Raw genomic sequence first — 13,971 nt, 5'->3', positions numbered from 1 at the left:
ATTGCAATTGAAAGGTCATGGCCTGGCAAGGGAAGGAGCAACGCATCCTGGAGCTCCATCACGGGTGCTCTCCATGCCACAAACTTCACAGATGGCTCAGTATTGTGGAGGTAGATGGAACCAGCCATGTCTGACATGGGGCTGCCCCTTAGCTCTTTTCACAGAGGCCACCCTGCAGCATCCCCGCTGCCCTCCACTACCAACAGTTTGCCACCTATAGCCAATACAGTGTCCATAGGGAATACCTGCTTGGCCCTGCTCAGCAGACAGACTAGGACAAAGAAAGCCCCCAGATGCTAAGCCAATTGCACTGGTGTTTCCCAAAGTAGCAGCAGCCTTGTCCTCCTCCCCACCTGCAGATTGCTGGAGTTCCCTTCTTGCAGCTGGGAAGTTGAGATTGAGCTGCCTGATGGGAAGGGACAAAGAAGGCTCTGAGGGTGCGAGAGAGACATGGTCACGGGGGCGCAGAGAGCTGGAGCAGTGTAGGCTAAAACTTGCTGGGGCAGGCAGCCTTTGTCAGGAGCCTGGAAAAAGCTCACTTAGCAGAGGATGGTTTCCATACATCGACCTCTGGGTTATGGGCTCAGCACGCTTCCACTGCACCACTCAGCTCACGCCAGCACTGCAGCTGGCATCTCCTGCAGCCCTGCCTGATGCTCCCTGGCACTGCCAACACTCATGCCTCCTTCCCTTCTTGTGTGCTGTGCTCTCATCTGAACTGGGAAAAAGTCCCCCTGGAAACCTCACTGGCAGTGGGCTTGTGGTGGGCAGCACAAGGGCTGTGCTTTACCCTTCTCCCCACATCTCCTGCCCACAACCCTGCCTGGGCACTTTCTCTTTGACCACCTGAGCCAGCTCTGCAGGTGCTGAAGGAAACTCAGCAGTGAGGGCGCACCTTGTTGCTTTACAGGGCAGAGAGGAGCTGCTCTCCAGTGAGCTCACAAGGGCTGCAACCCTGCCCAGAACCCCAGCTCCCAGAGTGCTGTGGGACTGGACCCAGCGTAAAAGTCAGTTCTTTGCTGTCTGAGGAGGGAACAAGGTTGTTTAGCATAGGATTTCCAAGGGTCAGGCTGGCAGGCCTGTAGTTCCCCAGATCCTCCTTCTGGCCCTGATTGTAGATGGGCGTCACATTGGCAAGCCTCCAGTCTTCCAGGACCTACCTTGTTAACCAGGATTGCTGATAAGTGATGGAAAGTGAGAGCATAGGATTTCCAAGGGAAATCATTCCCCTGCTTTAGCTGTGCACATAGTGGTGTCCTGGCCTAACGCATGGCAGACCCCGCTATAGAAGCAAGCAGGTTTTATAGATGTTTACAATACAGTTGTATCGACCAATCAAATTACTCCTGTTAAGGGCAGGATGGATCAGTTCCTATTGCTTATGAAATCAGTATCTGCTTCTCCCAGGCAGCTGCTGTGGATGTATGGTCACTGGGATGTTAATCTTCATTGCTCTAAAGCAGTGTCCCGTGCAAGTGGAGTGGTTTTATATTAGATTCAGGTCGATTGCTGTTCTGGCCATATTTATATACCTGGGGTTTTTAAGAATGGCACACCTCCTAATGTTTTCTCATCCATATGGGGTGTTCTCAGCCAGTGAGAGCTGCTTTCGGTTGGGTCTTCATGTCACATTGAACCTGGAGTAAAAGCTCCTTGTCCTAGGCAGCATTTGTTCCTCTAAGCCAGTTGCATAGTAGTTAGTGCCTTGCCTTTCAGACTGGCTGTGCGGGTCTTGCCCTGCCCATGCTGTGCTGTGCTCCCCCACAGCTCCTGGCTTGTCCTTCCTCCTGGCATAGCCCTGCCTTTGCTGCTCCCTGACAGGTGAGGGCTGCCCCTGCCACCATGCAGGGTGCCAGGGAGTCAGAGAAACCGCAAGCCCTCGTCTCTGTGCCTTAAGCGGTGCCTGTCCTGCCCAAAACTGCTGGGGGTGGTGGTGGTTCCCAGTTACCCCCAGGGCAGGGCTAACCACTCCAGATTGAGTGCTGTCCAGTCATAAATGCTGCAAAGCATCCCAGGAAGGCTCTGGGCTCTTGAGTGCTGGCAAGATCTGAGACCCATGAGGTGTCTTCCCTTCATCTTTACCACTGAGACCCATGCTGTGCAAGCTGCCTTTGGAGATGAGCTGCTGAAGTTTCTGTGCTGTGCTGCTTGGGATGTCAGGTGGGATCAGGCTCTTAAGTTCTGCTCAAGAAGCAACAACATTGGACCTCTTCTCATGGCTCATACTCAGCTCTGGTCCCTTCTCTTTCCTCAACTTGCCTGTCTTTGTCAAGGGGATGGAGATTACCCATTCACCCAGGAATTTCTGGGGCAGTTTAGGGGGGGGGGAGGACAAGTGCTGTGGGCAAGGGAGTTTTACTGTCTCCCTGGGCACCAGGTAGAGTATGGAGGAGCCAAGTCCCACATAGTTAATTGGAGGCAGCCCAAAAGAAGACTGCACCCCATAGTTGGCAGGATTCAAACCTGCGCAGGGAAACCCCAATGGATTTCTAGTCCATCGCCTTCGCTACTCTGCCTCAACTACCTGCTCCAGCCCTCCCTGCCCTGCTCATCACATGCTGGGGACAATGACACACACGGCTCCCTGGAACTTTCAGGGCCACACTCCACTCAAAGCCCTGCACTTGAGTGCTGTGCTCAGCATGCCACGTACCGGGCTTCCAGAGGCCATGAGAGGCGGAACCCCAGGGGCTACAGCTGCAGCTCCCAGCACCTTCTCCTCAGACGGGCATCTGGGATATCCCAACACAGGGGAATGCTTTCACACCCCAGCTGCCCTCTCTCCTGCTTCCAGGGAATAAGGGGAGGCAACTGTGTGGAGACAACCAGGGATGGTGGTACTTGTGGGATGGGATATTAGACCCCGCTTTGCTTCTCAAATGTACCTGAGGGGGACTGCAGGGCTGCTGTGAGCGCTAGGGTGGTCACACTGCTGCAAAGGAGATGGTGACCTCCTGGCAGCGCCTCCAGCCTCTTGGGGACATAGGGTGGTGTCAACCATTGAACAAGTACCATGAGTATCACGCAGGTTGTTGGTGTGTAGAGGGAATGGCTTGTGTGAGTGGGAGAGATCTATGGAAGGGGCAAGGTGGAGCCTGGCTGTGGAAAAGTGTGGAGGGGTGAAAGGAGAATAAATGGGAGATGTGGATGAGGAGAACAAGAGAGAGTTTGTTTTGGTGGAACAGGTTTGCCTAGAGTTTTTTGCCAGAACTGGTCAGGAATGTGAATTCCTGACCAGGGACCAGAAGTGATCATTTCCAGCATTAGATGAAAGTAGTCTCTATTCCCTTCTGGCTCTGGAGCAGGACTATTTGGAAAACGGGTTTAAGGTGTCAGTGTGGAGGTGGTGCATCTGGCAGTGCCTGTCTGCATGCAGAGCAAGGGTGGGAGGTGATTGCAGTTGTGAGGGTGAGGATGAGGAATGGCTTGAGGAAGTGTGTGGGCAGGGGCTGGAAGGACAAGGCCGGCCTGTCTTCAAAATGGAGGAGCAGGAGGACAGCCAGTCTCTGATCTGGAGGAGCAGGAGGCAGCACTGTCCACAGGTGTGTTGGTGGTATAGTGGTGAGCATAGCTGCCTAGTTGATGCATTTTTGGTTCCTGGCCAATGCAGACTAACATCACTTCAGCCTGGCTACACAGTGCCGTGGAGGACCCACGTGGAGAAAACTCTATCAATTTCAGCCTGAGTGTCTGCACTAAAAGCACTTGAGAGTAGATTGGATGTGTTCTTTGCAGCAGAATTTGGTTGCTCCCATGAAGGATTGCATTGGCCTTTGGGAGAAGCTTCCCCTGTGCTGGGTGCTGTGTGGTCTGCAGCGCATGTAGGAGATGCGGTCTCCTGTCAGCAGCCCTTGGTGGGAGCATGGGGCAAGGTTGCAGTCTCCCTGGGAGGTGTGGGTTCGAGTCCCACTCCTGACAGGATCCTCTCTCTTGCTTTCCTTCCCTTTCCCTGCACAGAGGGTCTTGCTCCTCTAGGCACTCTGCTCTCCAGTTGGTGGTGGATTAGGTCTTGCTGCACCTCCCAGCTGCCCCCACTAGCAGCGGGGCTTAGAAGAGTAAACAGGGGTGGAAAGCCCCCAAGTGATTCCACTTTTTCACTCTCCCTACAAATCTCCCATTCTGCATGCCCCTCCCCTGAAATGCAGATCTTTGGACATTCTTCAAACGTTCACCCACAAAATCCTCTCTCCCTCCTTCCACTTTACACCCCAACAACCCTTCTGGCTGGAAGGCATTTCAGGGAATCAGAGAGTGCATCCTGCTGCTTCAAGCAGGCTCACCCCAGCTGATCAGCGCTTTGGCCTTGCAGGTCAAAAAATACCTGGACAACAGACCTGTTGCAGTCTCTCTGGACCCCTGTTCCCATGCTCAGGCACCCTCAAGGTGATTCTTTTTTGTTTGTGGAGCCAGCCACAAGCTGCTCGTTCAATTTCTGACCTCGGCTCTCATCCTCCCCGCATTGTGGTAGTCCTCTTTTAGGCACTGGGAGGCTCCTATTAAATCCCTGCTTAGCCTTTTCTTCTCCCAGCTAGGCAAGCCTTGGGTCCTCAGGCCTTCCTCACAAGGCCAGAGCCCCCAGCCCCCGGCTACTCTAGGGATCCTCTGCTGAAATCACTCCGGTTTATCATCACCTTTATTTTGGTCCCTAGAGAGCCCTTCTTCCCCTTTTTTAGAGTCTGGGACAACTTTTCGCTCTTGTTAGTCATCAGGGAGCTCCAAATACCCTGTTTCCAACCCAGGAAGTTTCCTTGGACTGGCAGTTCCTCACCAGCAAGCATGGACAGCACCCGTGGGAAGAGGGGCATCTGGAAGTAAACGTCCACCAGTAAGAGGCCAAGAGGGACATCGCAAACTCTTGGGCATTTAACTCCAGCACTACTGACAGGTCAGAGACATCCTCGCGCAATCCCACCACAGGTTGCACAAGCACTGGTGGCATTTCTCAGAAGGCCTGCACTCAAGAAGCGTGAGCCTCGGAAGAGGTCTTCCTGTGCACACAGGAGGAGGAAGAGGAGACATGCATAAGGTGGAATCCGAGCATGCCAGAGCATGTTGTGATTGAGGGAGATGCTGAAGGAACTGGGTTTGTTCAGCCTGGAGAAGAGAAGGTGAGGGGTCCTCTGCTGTGTGAAGGTTCCTCTGGCTCTCCAAGGCCTGTCCTTATTCAGAAAGAACTCAGGGGTGCAGGAGCCTGGAGTGGCCTGTCATCCTCTGTGAGCCAGCCTGGCAGGTCCCAGGGTCTGGGGAGATCTGGGATATCTCTAGCTGCCCATTGAAGCCTGTAAGGGGGGCATAATGTGTCTTCCCTGCAGCGCACCCCAGGGAGGAGCAGCAGCAGAGGCTACAGTGGTAAGGGCAGATACCATGACCTTGGGGAAGCAAACAGGTTGGGGACTCTGGCAGTACCATCAGGCAGAGCTGCCAGGAACGAAACCAAGGACAAATTGGCCTGAGCAAGAAAGCTGCCTGCATGGGCCCAAACAACCTATTGGTCCAGAATCCTTTCTCCCCAAGTGCTGAGCCTAGCAGAGCCCCAGGAACACCTTCCACTGCTTGAAGAAAGGCTGTCTCAGCCCCAGAAGGCACATTCCTCCTCTGCAGTAGCACAGCAGCTGCATGGGAAAGGGCTGTTCCTTTCCCTGTGCTCCAACCCCTGGAGGAGGGGCCCCTCCACCTCTTTGCAAGACTTTCAGAGATTGGGCCCTGCTCTTGCTCCTCCCAGACACTCCTCCCACTCTTCTCGATCCTGCAGGTCCCAGGGATGGATGAGGAAAGCCCTCACCGATGCTGCTTCTCCAGGACATGCTTTCAGAGTAGTGACTCTGTACAGATTTAACTCTTCTCCAGTGACTGGCTGTTTCTCATGCCCTCTCTGAATGTAACCTGCCATTTGATATCTTAGGCTTTGGCATGGCAGCATGGTCTGTCTCGTGGGTTCAGAAGTATCAGATGCTGGCCCTGTTCTTCAGGCAGTCAAAAGGTACCAGGGGGTGGTGTTCTCAGTGTTCCCAGCTAAGTCTGAGATCTGGTAGGGTGTCCCCGCAAGTGTTTTCTCATGTCTGACTGCTGGGAGGAAGGGCCCTGCTCTCAACACACAGCCTCAATCCTTGGCACAAGGAGGATTGCACCAGTGCAACTTTTCCCACCTGTGTGCATGGACCCTTCTTGGGCTAGCAGTGTGGTGGCCCCAGGGCATGAAGGAAAGTTGCCTCAGGCTCACAGTGAAATGTACCTGATTCTGGAGCATCCTCAGGGAGAAAAGGTCATTCCCACTGATGGCAGGCCAATTTGGGGCAGGAGGGAGAGCATGTCCTGGAGGAAAAGACCCAGACTGCAGGTCATCCAGGACTGTCCCAGCAGAGGAACGCAGTCCATCTTGTGCAACCCAAACCAAACTGCTCTGGGGCCTCCTGCCAGCATTTCCCTAGCTGAACCTCATCCCCTGCCTCTTTCTTGGTCACCTTGTTCAACAAGGTGAGGAGCTTTGCTAGGGCTGCAACCAAATGTCCATGTCTTTCAGGCTTTTCTATCTCTCTTTTGCCTGCTTGCTTATTTTTGTTGCTCTGGTATCACTTTGGGGAGCACCACCCACAACTTGCAGTGATCCACACTTGGGGTTGTAGTTGTTGTTATGGGAGAGGGCAGGTTCTCCCTCTCCCTTGCAGAGTGGGTGGCTAACAAGGGAGGAGGAGCACAAACCAGCACGAGTCTCTACCTATGCTGCACAAAGTCTTTTGTGCAGCATAGGTAGATTTTATTATAGGGACAGATTCTATTATTGTTGATACGGGTCATGGATGAAGTGGCGGAATACTAAAAAGGAGCCCTTTAGGAAGGATATAGGGGGACCGCCAGGTGGGAATGTGAGTAAGAAGACCTTAGCAAAGTATTGTAATCAGTGGTGGCCCTTGTACAAATTAGGTGATGGGGAGAAGTGGCCCTTTACCGGGACACTAAATTATAAAACCCTGCTGCAGTTGACGTTGCTTTTGAGGAGAGAAGGGAAGTGGGATGAAGTTTCATATGCGGATATGTTTTTCACCCTCTGAGATCACCCTAAGTACTATACTGACTGTGGACTGACAGTCTCACAGGACCCGATGGTGTTAGCTTTAGAAAAGGAGAATACGAGAGAAGGGAAAGGAAAGTTGAAGAGGTGATCGGCATGTAGCATAGGGCAGATGTGTACAAAGCTGGGGAAAATAAGAAATCCTGAAATGGGGGATCTACCAGAGTATTATAAACCACCAGAAACAGGCTGGACCCAAGAGGCACAATGAAGGAAGAGTGAAAGTGAGGGTTCTGATTCTGGAATCCGTCCAAGTAGTCTGGTATCCTCTCACACTCGGAGTAAGAAAGAGCAGGCAGTGTTGCAAGCATCCTTAAGGCAAGCAGTAGGACCAGGGGGAGAGCCTGTCTTAATACAAGTTCCCTACTCCTCATTTGATCTCGAAACATGGAAAGGAGTGGCAAAAAGCTACTGAAATGACTCCATGGGGGTGACAAGACATTTCCAGTTCCTAATAAAACAACATAATCCTGATTGGAGCGATATTCAATCGTTATTAGATCATATGACTGAAACAGAAAAGCAGTTAATTTTAAAAACGGCCCAAGATTTGGCCAGTGATCATCTTAAAGGGACAGGAGAGGATATTAAAGAGCATTTTCCCTTACAGGACCCACAGTGAGACCCTAATAGAGGGGCCCACATGAAACAGCTGAATGAATACAGGGACTGGATCATAAACGGAATGGAGCAATCCATCCCTAAAGCAATCAACTGGTCAGGCTTATATGCTGTTCGGCAAGTTCCAAAGGAGACCCCCCCTGGAATTCTTAGACAAATTGCGGGATACTATGAGGCGACATACCCCATTAGATCCAGGGTCAGAGATAGGAATCCAGTAGTTAGTGTCTCTGTTTATTGGACAATCAGCAAGTGATATCCAAAGGAAGCTGCAAAAATTGAGAACGACAGAAAGTAGAAACTTGGAAACTTCATTAGATGAAGATGGAGAGTGTTTAGCAATAGGGAAGAGGAGGACTGGAGGAAAGATAGGTGGGCATTGGTGGTGGCGCTACAAGAAAGTAGAGGATTCAAAAGTGGGGGACCCAAGAGTCCTTTAGGGAAGGATTAACGTGCATGGTGCAGACAGAAGGGACATTGGAAGAATGAATGTCCAGAGAGACGGAGAGGGAAGGGAAGGATACAGGCACATGTTAAGGAGGACTGATGGGGACCTGGGAAATCTACCCTGGAGGATCTACTGGTTACATTAAAGCTAGGGAAACAACAACAGGACATGGAATTTCTAGTTGATACCAGGGCAACATTTTCAGTTTTAAATCAGGCTTTGACACCCATAGATGATGATTTTGTAACAGTAAGGGGAGCTCCAGGCCAGAGTGAAAAGGCGTACTTTTTAAAACCCCTTAAATTTAAGTTGAGGAAACAATTGAGAATGTACAAATTTTTGTATATGTCTCATTCACCCAAATCACTACTAGGAAGAGACTTGTTAGAACAATCAAAGGCAGAAACAAAATTTGAAAAAGGAAAGGTAGAACTCCGAGTGGGAAACAACCAACTAATTGAAATTTTGCATCTAGCCCTCATAAATACCCCTGTTGGCTCAGAAATACCTGAGGAGGCCCAGAACCAAGTGTACCCAGGGGTATGGGCCTCGGAAATACCAGGAAAAGCAAAAAATACTTCTCCAATAACAGTTAAACTCAGACCGGTGGCACGGCCCCTAAGGATAAAACAGTACCCCCTTAGAATGGAAGATACGGAAGGGATTCAACCTGTAATCAACCGATTCATCAAGTATGGGCTACTAACAGAGTGTGAATCAGAATATAACACTCCCATTTTGCTGGTCAAAAAGTCAGATGGTAATTATCGAATATTACGGGATATTAGAGTTGTTAATAAAATTGTTGAGGATCTGCACCCGGTTGTAGCAAACCCATATATGTTGTTAACTGAATTAGTACCTGAATTGGCTTGGTTTACTCTATTGGACCTAAAGGACACCTGCTTTTGCTTATCCTTAAGTCCAGAAAGCCAGTTGCTGTTTTCATTTGAGTGGGAAAACCAGACTCTGGAAGGAAGATGCAGCTAACATGGACGGTGTTACCATAGGGATTTAGGAACAGCCCCACTATTTTTGGAAACCAATTAGCCAGAGACCTGGAACAATGGGAATGGCCACATGGAGCTGGAATAATATTATAGTATGTAGATGATCTGCTGATAGCCACTGAGATGAAAGAACTTTGTATAGCGTGGACAATTAGTCTGTTAAATATTCTTGGACTTAATAGTTATCAAGTCTCTCCACAGAAAGCCCAAATAGCTCAGCATCGAGTGACTTACCTCGGATACGAGATAACAGCAGGCCAGCGGACCCTGGGAGCAACAAGGAAGGAGGTTATCTGCCAGACTCCCCTGACCGCAGACAGCTAAAGAGCTCCGTACATTTCTAGGAATGACAGGATGGTGTCGCCTATGGATATATAACTACGGACTCATGGTAAAGCCACTTTATGAACTGTTGAAATCTAATCAAAAGAACCTTATCTGGAATAAAGAAGCAGAAAGAGTATTCCACCAGCTAAAGAAAAGGCTGATGAAGGCCCCTGCTTTGGGGTTATCAGATATTACCAAGACTTTTTGGCTGCTCTCTCATGAGAAGCAGGGAATAGCCCTAGGGGTCCTAGCTCAAAACCTGGGACCATACCATAAGGCAGTAGCATACTTCTCTGAGAAACTTGATGATGTAAGCAGGGGTTGGCCTAACTGCTTAAGAGCAGTAGCAGAAGTGGTACTGAACATCCAAGAAGCCCGTAAGTTTACGTTGGGTCAAAAGATTACAGTAGTGGTATCCCATACTATATCAGTGGTGTTGGAAGTGAAGGAAGGAGACTGGCTCTCACCACAAAGATTCCTTAAATATCAAGCTGTTCTGGTAGAGCAGGATGATGTGGAAACAGTGGTCACTAACAATATCAATCCAGCATCTTTTCTTAGTGGGGCTACAGAACTGGTATCGCACGACTGACTGGAAACAATTGAAGCAGTGTATTCTAGCTGACCTGACCTAACCTAAAAGAGGAGCCGCTGGAAGATGCTGATCACTCCTGGTACACTGACAGAAGCAGCTTCATTCAGCAAGGCATCCGTAAGGCAGGATATGTGATAACCACTACAGATCAGGTAATAGAGTCTAAAGCTCTTGCCCCAAACACCTGAGCAGAAAAAGCAGAAATAATAGCTCTAACCCGAGCATTTGAATTAGCCAAAACCAAAAGAATTAACATCTGGACCAAGTCCAAGTATGCTTTTGGGGTGATCCATGCTCATGGACCGCTACAGAGAGAAAGAGGACTCCTAACCACTCAAAGGAAACATATCAAACATGCTGAAGAAATTCTCAAGCTCCTAGAAGCAGTGCAACTACCTAAAAAGGTGGCTATCATGCACTGTAAAGCTCATCAGAGAAAGAATACCGCTCAGGAGTTGGGCAATGCTATGGCCGACCGTGAAGCCAGGAGAGTAGCTGAGGAGGGTGATTTGGGGGTGCAGTCTTTGGTCCCAGATGGTAAAATACAAATTGACTGTGAATCCAGATACACTAAAGAAGATCAAATATTGATGATTTAGAAGGAAAAGTAGAAAAAGGGAGATGGGCAGAAACTCCACAAGGTAAAGTCATAATACTATCCGCATTAATGTGGGACGCAGTCATGGCTGAGCGTAAAAAAATCTCATTGGAGAACAGAAGCCTTGTATAAATACTTAAGTCGGCTTATAGTTGCCCGAAATCTGTATACCACTATCAAGCACTACAGCCCAGCCCAGACAGATACGGAAAGGAAACTATCCAGGACAACAATGGCAAATTGATTTCTCAGAGCTCCCAAGAAAAGTGGAGTTTGATATTTATTGGTCTTGACAGCCACCTTTTCAGGGTGGCCAGAAGCATTCCGTTGCCAAACCAATAAGGCTAAGGAGGTGACCAAGGTATTATTACAAGAAATAATACCAAGATTTGGAGTTCCAGTGATAATTTCATCAGATCAAGGGCCACACTTCATTTCAAAGATCATTCAACAAATCAATATACTTCTAGGAATAGATTGGCAGCTACACACCCCATATAATCCACAACCAAGTGGTCAGGTGGAAAAGATGAACCACTTAATTAAGCTACAAATTGTGAAACTAGGACAGGAAGCAAGTCTACCTTGGCCTCAGTCATTGCCCCTGGTACTCCTAAGAATTAGTACTAAGCCCAGAACGAAGGAAGGATTAAGTCCATTTGAAATATTATATGGGAGACCCTATATTGTGCAGACGAGGACATTGGCCCAAATCAGGGATGAAGTGTTAACAGATTATGTGATATGCCTACAGAAGCAACTTCGAGAGATAGAAAAGCAAGTTTTAGGAACCAGAGCCCGAGGTCTCAATGGACCTGTACATAATATCGAACCTGGTGACTATATATATATGTCAGATGTCTTTCAGGCTCGCCTTTGGAACCTAGATGGGAAGGTCCATTCTAGGTACTGCTAACTTCCCACATGGCTATCAAGATTAGAGAACAAGCTTCATGGATTCATCATACCAGAGTAAAGAAACCTCCCAAGCCACGTTGGGAGGCCACACGTGTCGGACCACTAACATTGCGAGTTCAAAGAAAAGATGGTCATTAACTGTTAGTCTGGTCAGAATACGGCTGGGTATGGGAAGTGCATGGGATCAAAATGTGTACTTGCAATTGTTAAGGAAGGTGGTTGACAACTTTAAATTATCTTCCTGTTGGATTTGTGCACAACTGCCTGAAAATTCTGCATGTGGGTTCCCCTTAATAGGTACAGCTTCCCCCAACAGTTCTGAAGTATTAAGAGCCTTTTCAACCACGAATCTTTCAGAATATGTAGGAATATCAATTAAAGATCTGCAATGGGTGTCAGATCTTGGTGAACCATCAGACTTGGGCATAGGCATTCCGTGTGTTCAGAGATGTTCCCAAGAAACTATTAGTTCCAATAGCGGAGGAAACGCAACTGACAAGAATTGTGGAGAAACAATAACTTTAGGAAAGTATCCTAACTGTACTTCCTATTGGAAATATAGGGGTGCTAACGTATAGAACAAAAATCAGGCTAGAAGAAGTAACTCTACCAGTCCCAAAGGGTGGTCCACTTCCTCGGGAGCAGGGTGGTATTGGTTATGTGGTAATAAGGCACGAAAAGTTTTACCTTCAGGATGGAAAGGTCAGTGCACTATAGGACCCGTATGCAGAGACGGGAGTTTGGAGAATCCAGGAAAGACTCAATATGAGTTATATCAGGAAGCTCACTTTATTGTGCAGATGCACTTTCCTATATAGCATAATTTCCCAAACTCATCATGACTTGCAATTTTCATAAGCTCTAATTGTGCTATACATACATCAGTCATTTGCTTCTGTCTATCACTTTACTGTTAATTCTAGTATGTTCCGCCTCATACGGATGTTAGTTCCTAATTCTTCTATTCTGTCCCTCAAGGTCGAAGTGTCCTTGAGGCCTACTATATTAGTTTAGACAAGCTGCTCAACAGAGTTTTCTTTGTGCAGGCCCTCTAGCATTCCATGCCCATTTTCAGAGAGCCACGCTCCCACAATTCCCCCTTTTTCGTTTTGCACACAAAAAATACCCCTCTGTGAACGAGACTCGATATGCCTTTCTGCAGCTAATCCCATATAAGCCTAACCCTAGCAATATGATTATAATAAGCCATCGTAGGCCTTCTTTGATTAAGCCTAGTAACCAAGGGGAGAGATTTCCAAAGATATTTTGCAGCCATGAGTCAAACAAATTCGTATCCTTCTGAATCTTTTGGCTGTGCTCCTTCAGCCACCGCAACTGCTGATGAATCAATTCTCCATGATCGCTCAGGTTGAAGCAACACATCCCTTGGACATCTTCACACCCATGACCTTGTGCTAGAAGCAAGAAATCAATAGCTGCACGGTTCTGCAAGACCACACGTCTTAAGCTATTTTGATCTAATAGCATCTGTTCTAGGATTTGTGTAGTTATATTAGACTGCTTTTCTGACCAGGAAGCTAATTTCTCTATTTGCTTGAGTGCTTGTGCTGCAGCTACGCCGGGCGCGAAAAATGATGCAAGCGCTCTAGCAGTGGCAGACCACAATTCCACATTATCATCACACATCTCCGTCAGGCCGGCTGCGGCCCGTCGCCTTCGCTTTTGGGATGGGAACGAGATATTCAAGATATTCAACCATTGCCTATGACTTGGAGCTAATGCGCGGTCGCCGCAAATCAAGAACATATTGGGTGGTAGCTCTTTTGCTGTCCCATTGTTCCCCTTTTTTTTTTTTTTTTTTTTTTGTGAAAAGCAGCAAAGTGCGGTTAACAAAATATCTTCTATATAATGATAACAATAACACTACGTCTCACTCACTCACACATTCAAATATTGATAACCAGTTTCTACACTATCACACAAGGAGCTCCTTTACACCATTCACACAAAAGACACAAGAAGACACCTGCAAATATGATTACTACAATACCAACCACAACACCAAGCAGACTAACCCCATTCACGTAGTTAAATATCAGTGCAAGTGGTGAAAATACACGTTGACATCAATGCCGATCGGTGCACAGTGTGAACATTTAACAAATTACAGAAACAGACCAGAAAGAATACCTTTTTCCGTAGATGGACCATGTCTGCCCTTGCAGCGAGCCAGATGAGTCAGGGAGCCCCTCCGAGAAAAGGTCCCGGGGCGCGCCTAGGGAGTCCCTGGCCTCATTGGCTCCTGCAGCCGGACAGAGATTGTCGCATCTGGGTTGTCAACTGAAACTGAGAAAACTCAATAACAACTAAGTGTTATCAAGCAGGTACTCTCCATTCTCCATTGCACTTCAAGAAATCTGTCAA

General features: G+C 48.3%; 1 protein-coding gene across 1 annotated transcript; it reads right to left on the bottom strand.

Moving 5' to 3' along the window:
- Positions 1 to 12,657: 12,657 nt before the first annotated feature.
- LOC147413843 (uncharacterized) lies at positions 12,658 to 13,758 on the bottom strand. The gene is made up of 2 exons (XM_086477013.1): positions 13,738 to 13,758; positions 12,658 to 13,389 (listed from the first exon to the last, which is right to left on the bottom strand). The coding sequence occupies exons 1-2, from the start codon at positions 13,756 to 13,758 to the stop codon at positions 12,658 to 12,660; spliced, it is 753 nt and encodes a 250-aa protein (XP_086333139.1).
- Positions 13,759 to 13,971: the final 213 nt, after the last annotated feature.

This window comes from Leptosomus discolor, chromosome 23 (genome assembly GCF_034619465.1).
Source record: "Leptosomus discolor isolate bLepDis1 chromosome 23, bLepDis1.hap2, whole genome shotgun sequence".
Lineage (NCBI taxonomy): Eukaryota > Metazoa > Chordata > Aves > Leptosomiformes > Leptosomidae > Leptosomus > Leptosomus discolor.
Note: the sequence above shows the minus strand (reverse complement) of the source record. Positions and strands in the feature narration are given on the sequence as shown.

Bases quoted from the DNA above. Each gene is read 5' to 3' on its own strand.
- LOC147413843 (XM_086477013.1), bottom strand. From the start codon at position 13,758: ATGGTCCATCTACGGAAAAAG. The intron at 13,390-13,737 runs GTATTCTTTCTG...AAAAAAAAAAAG, and splicing joins TGGTCCATCTACGGAAAAAG to GGGAACAATGGGACAGCAAA.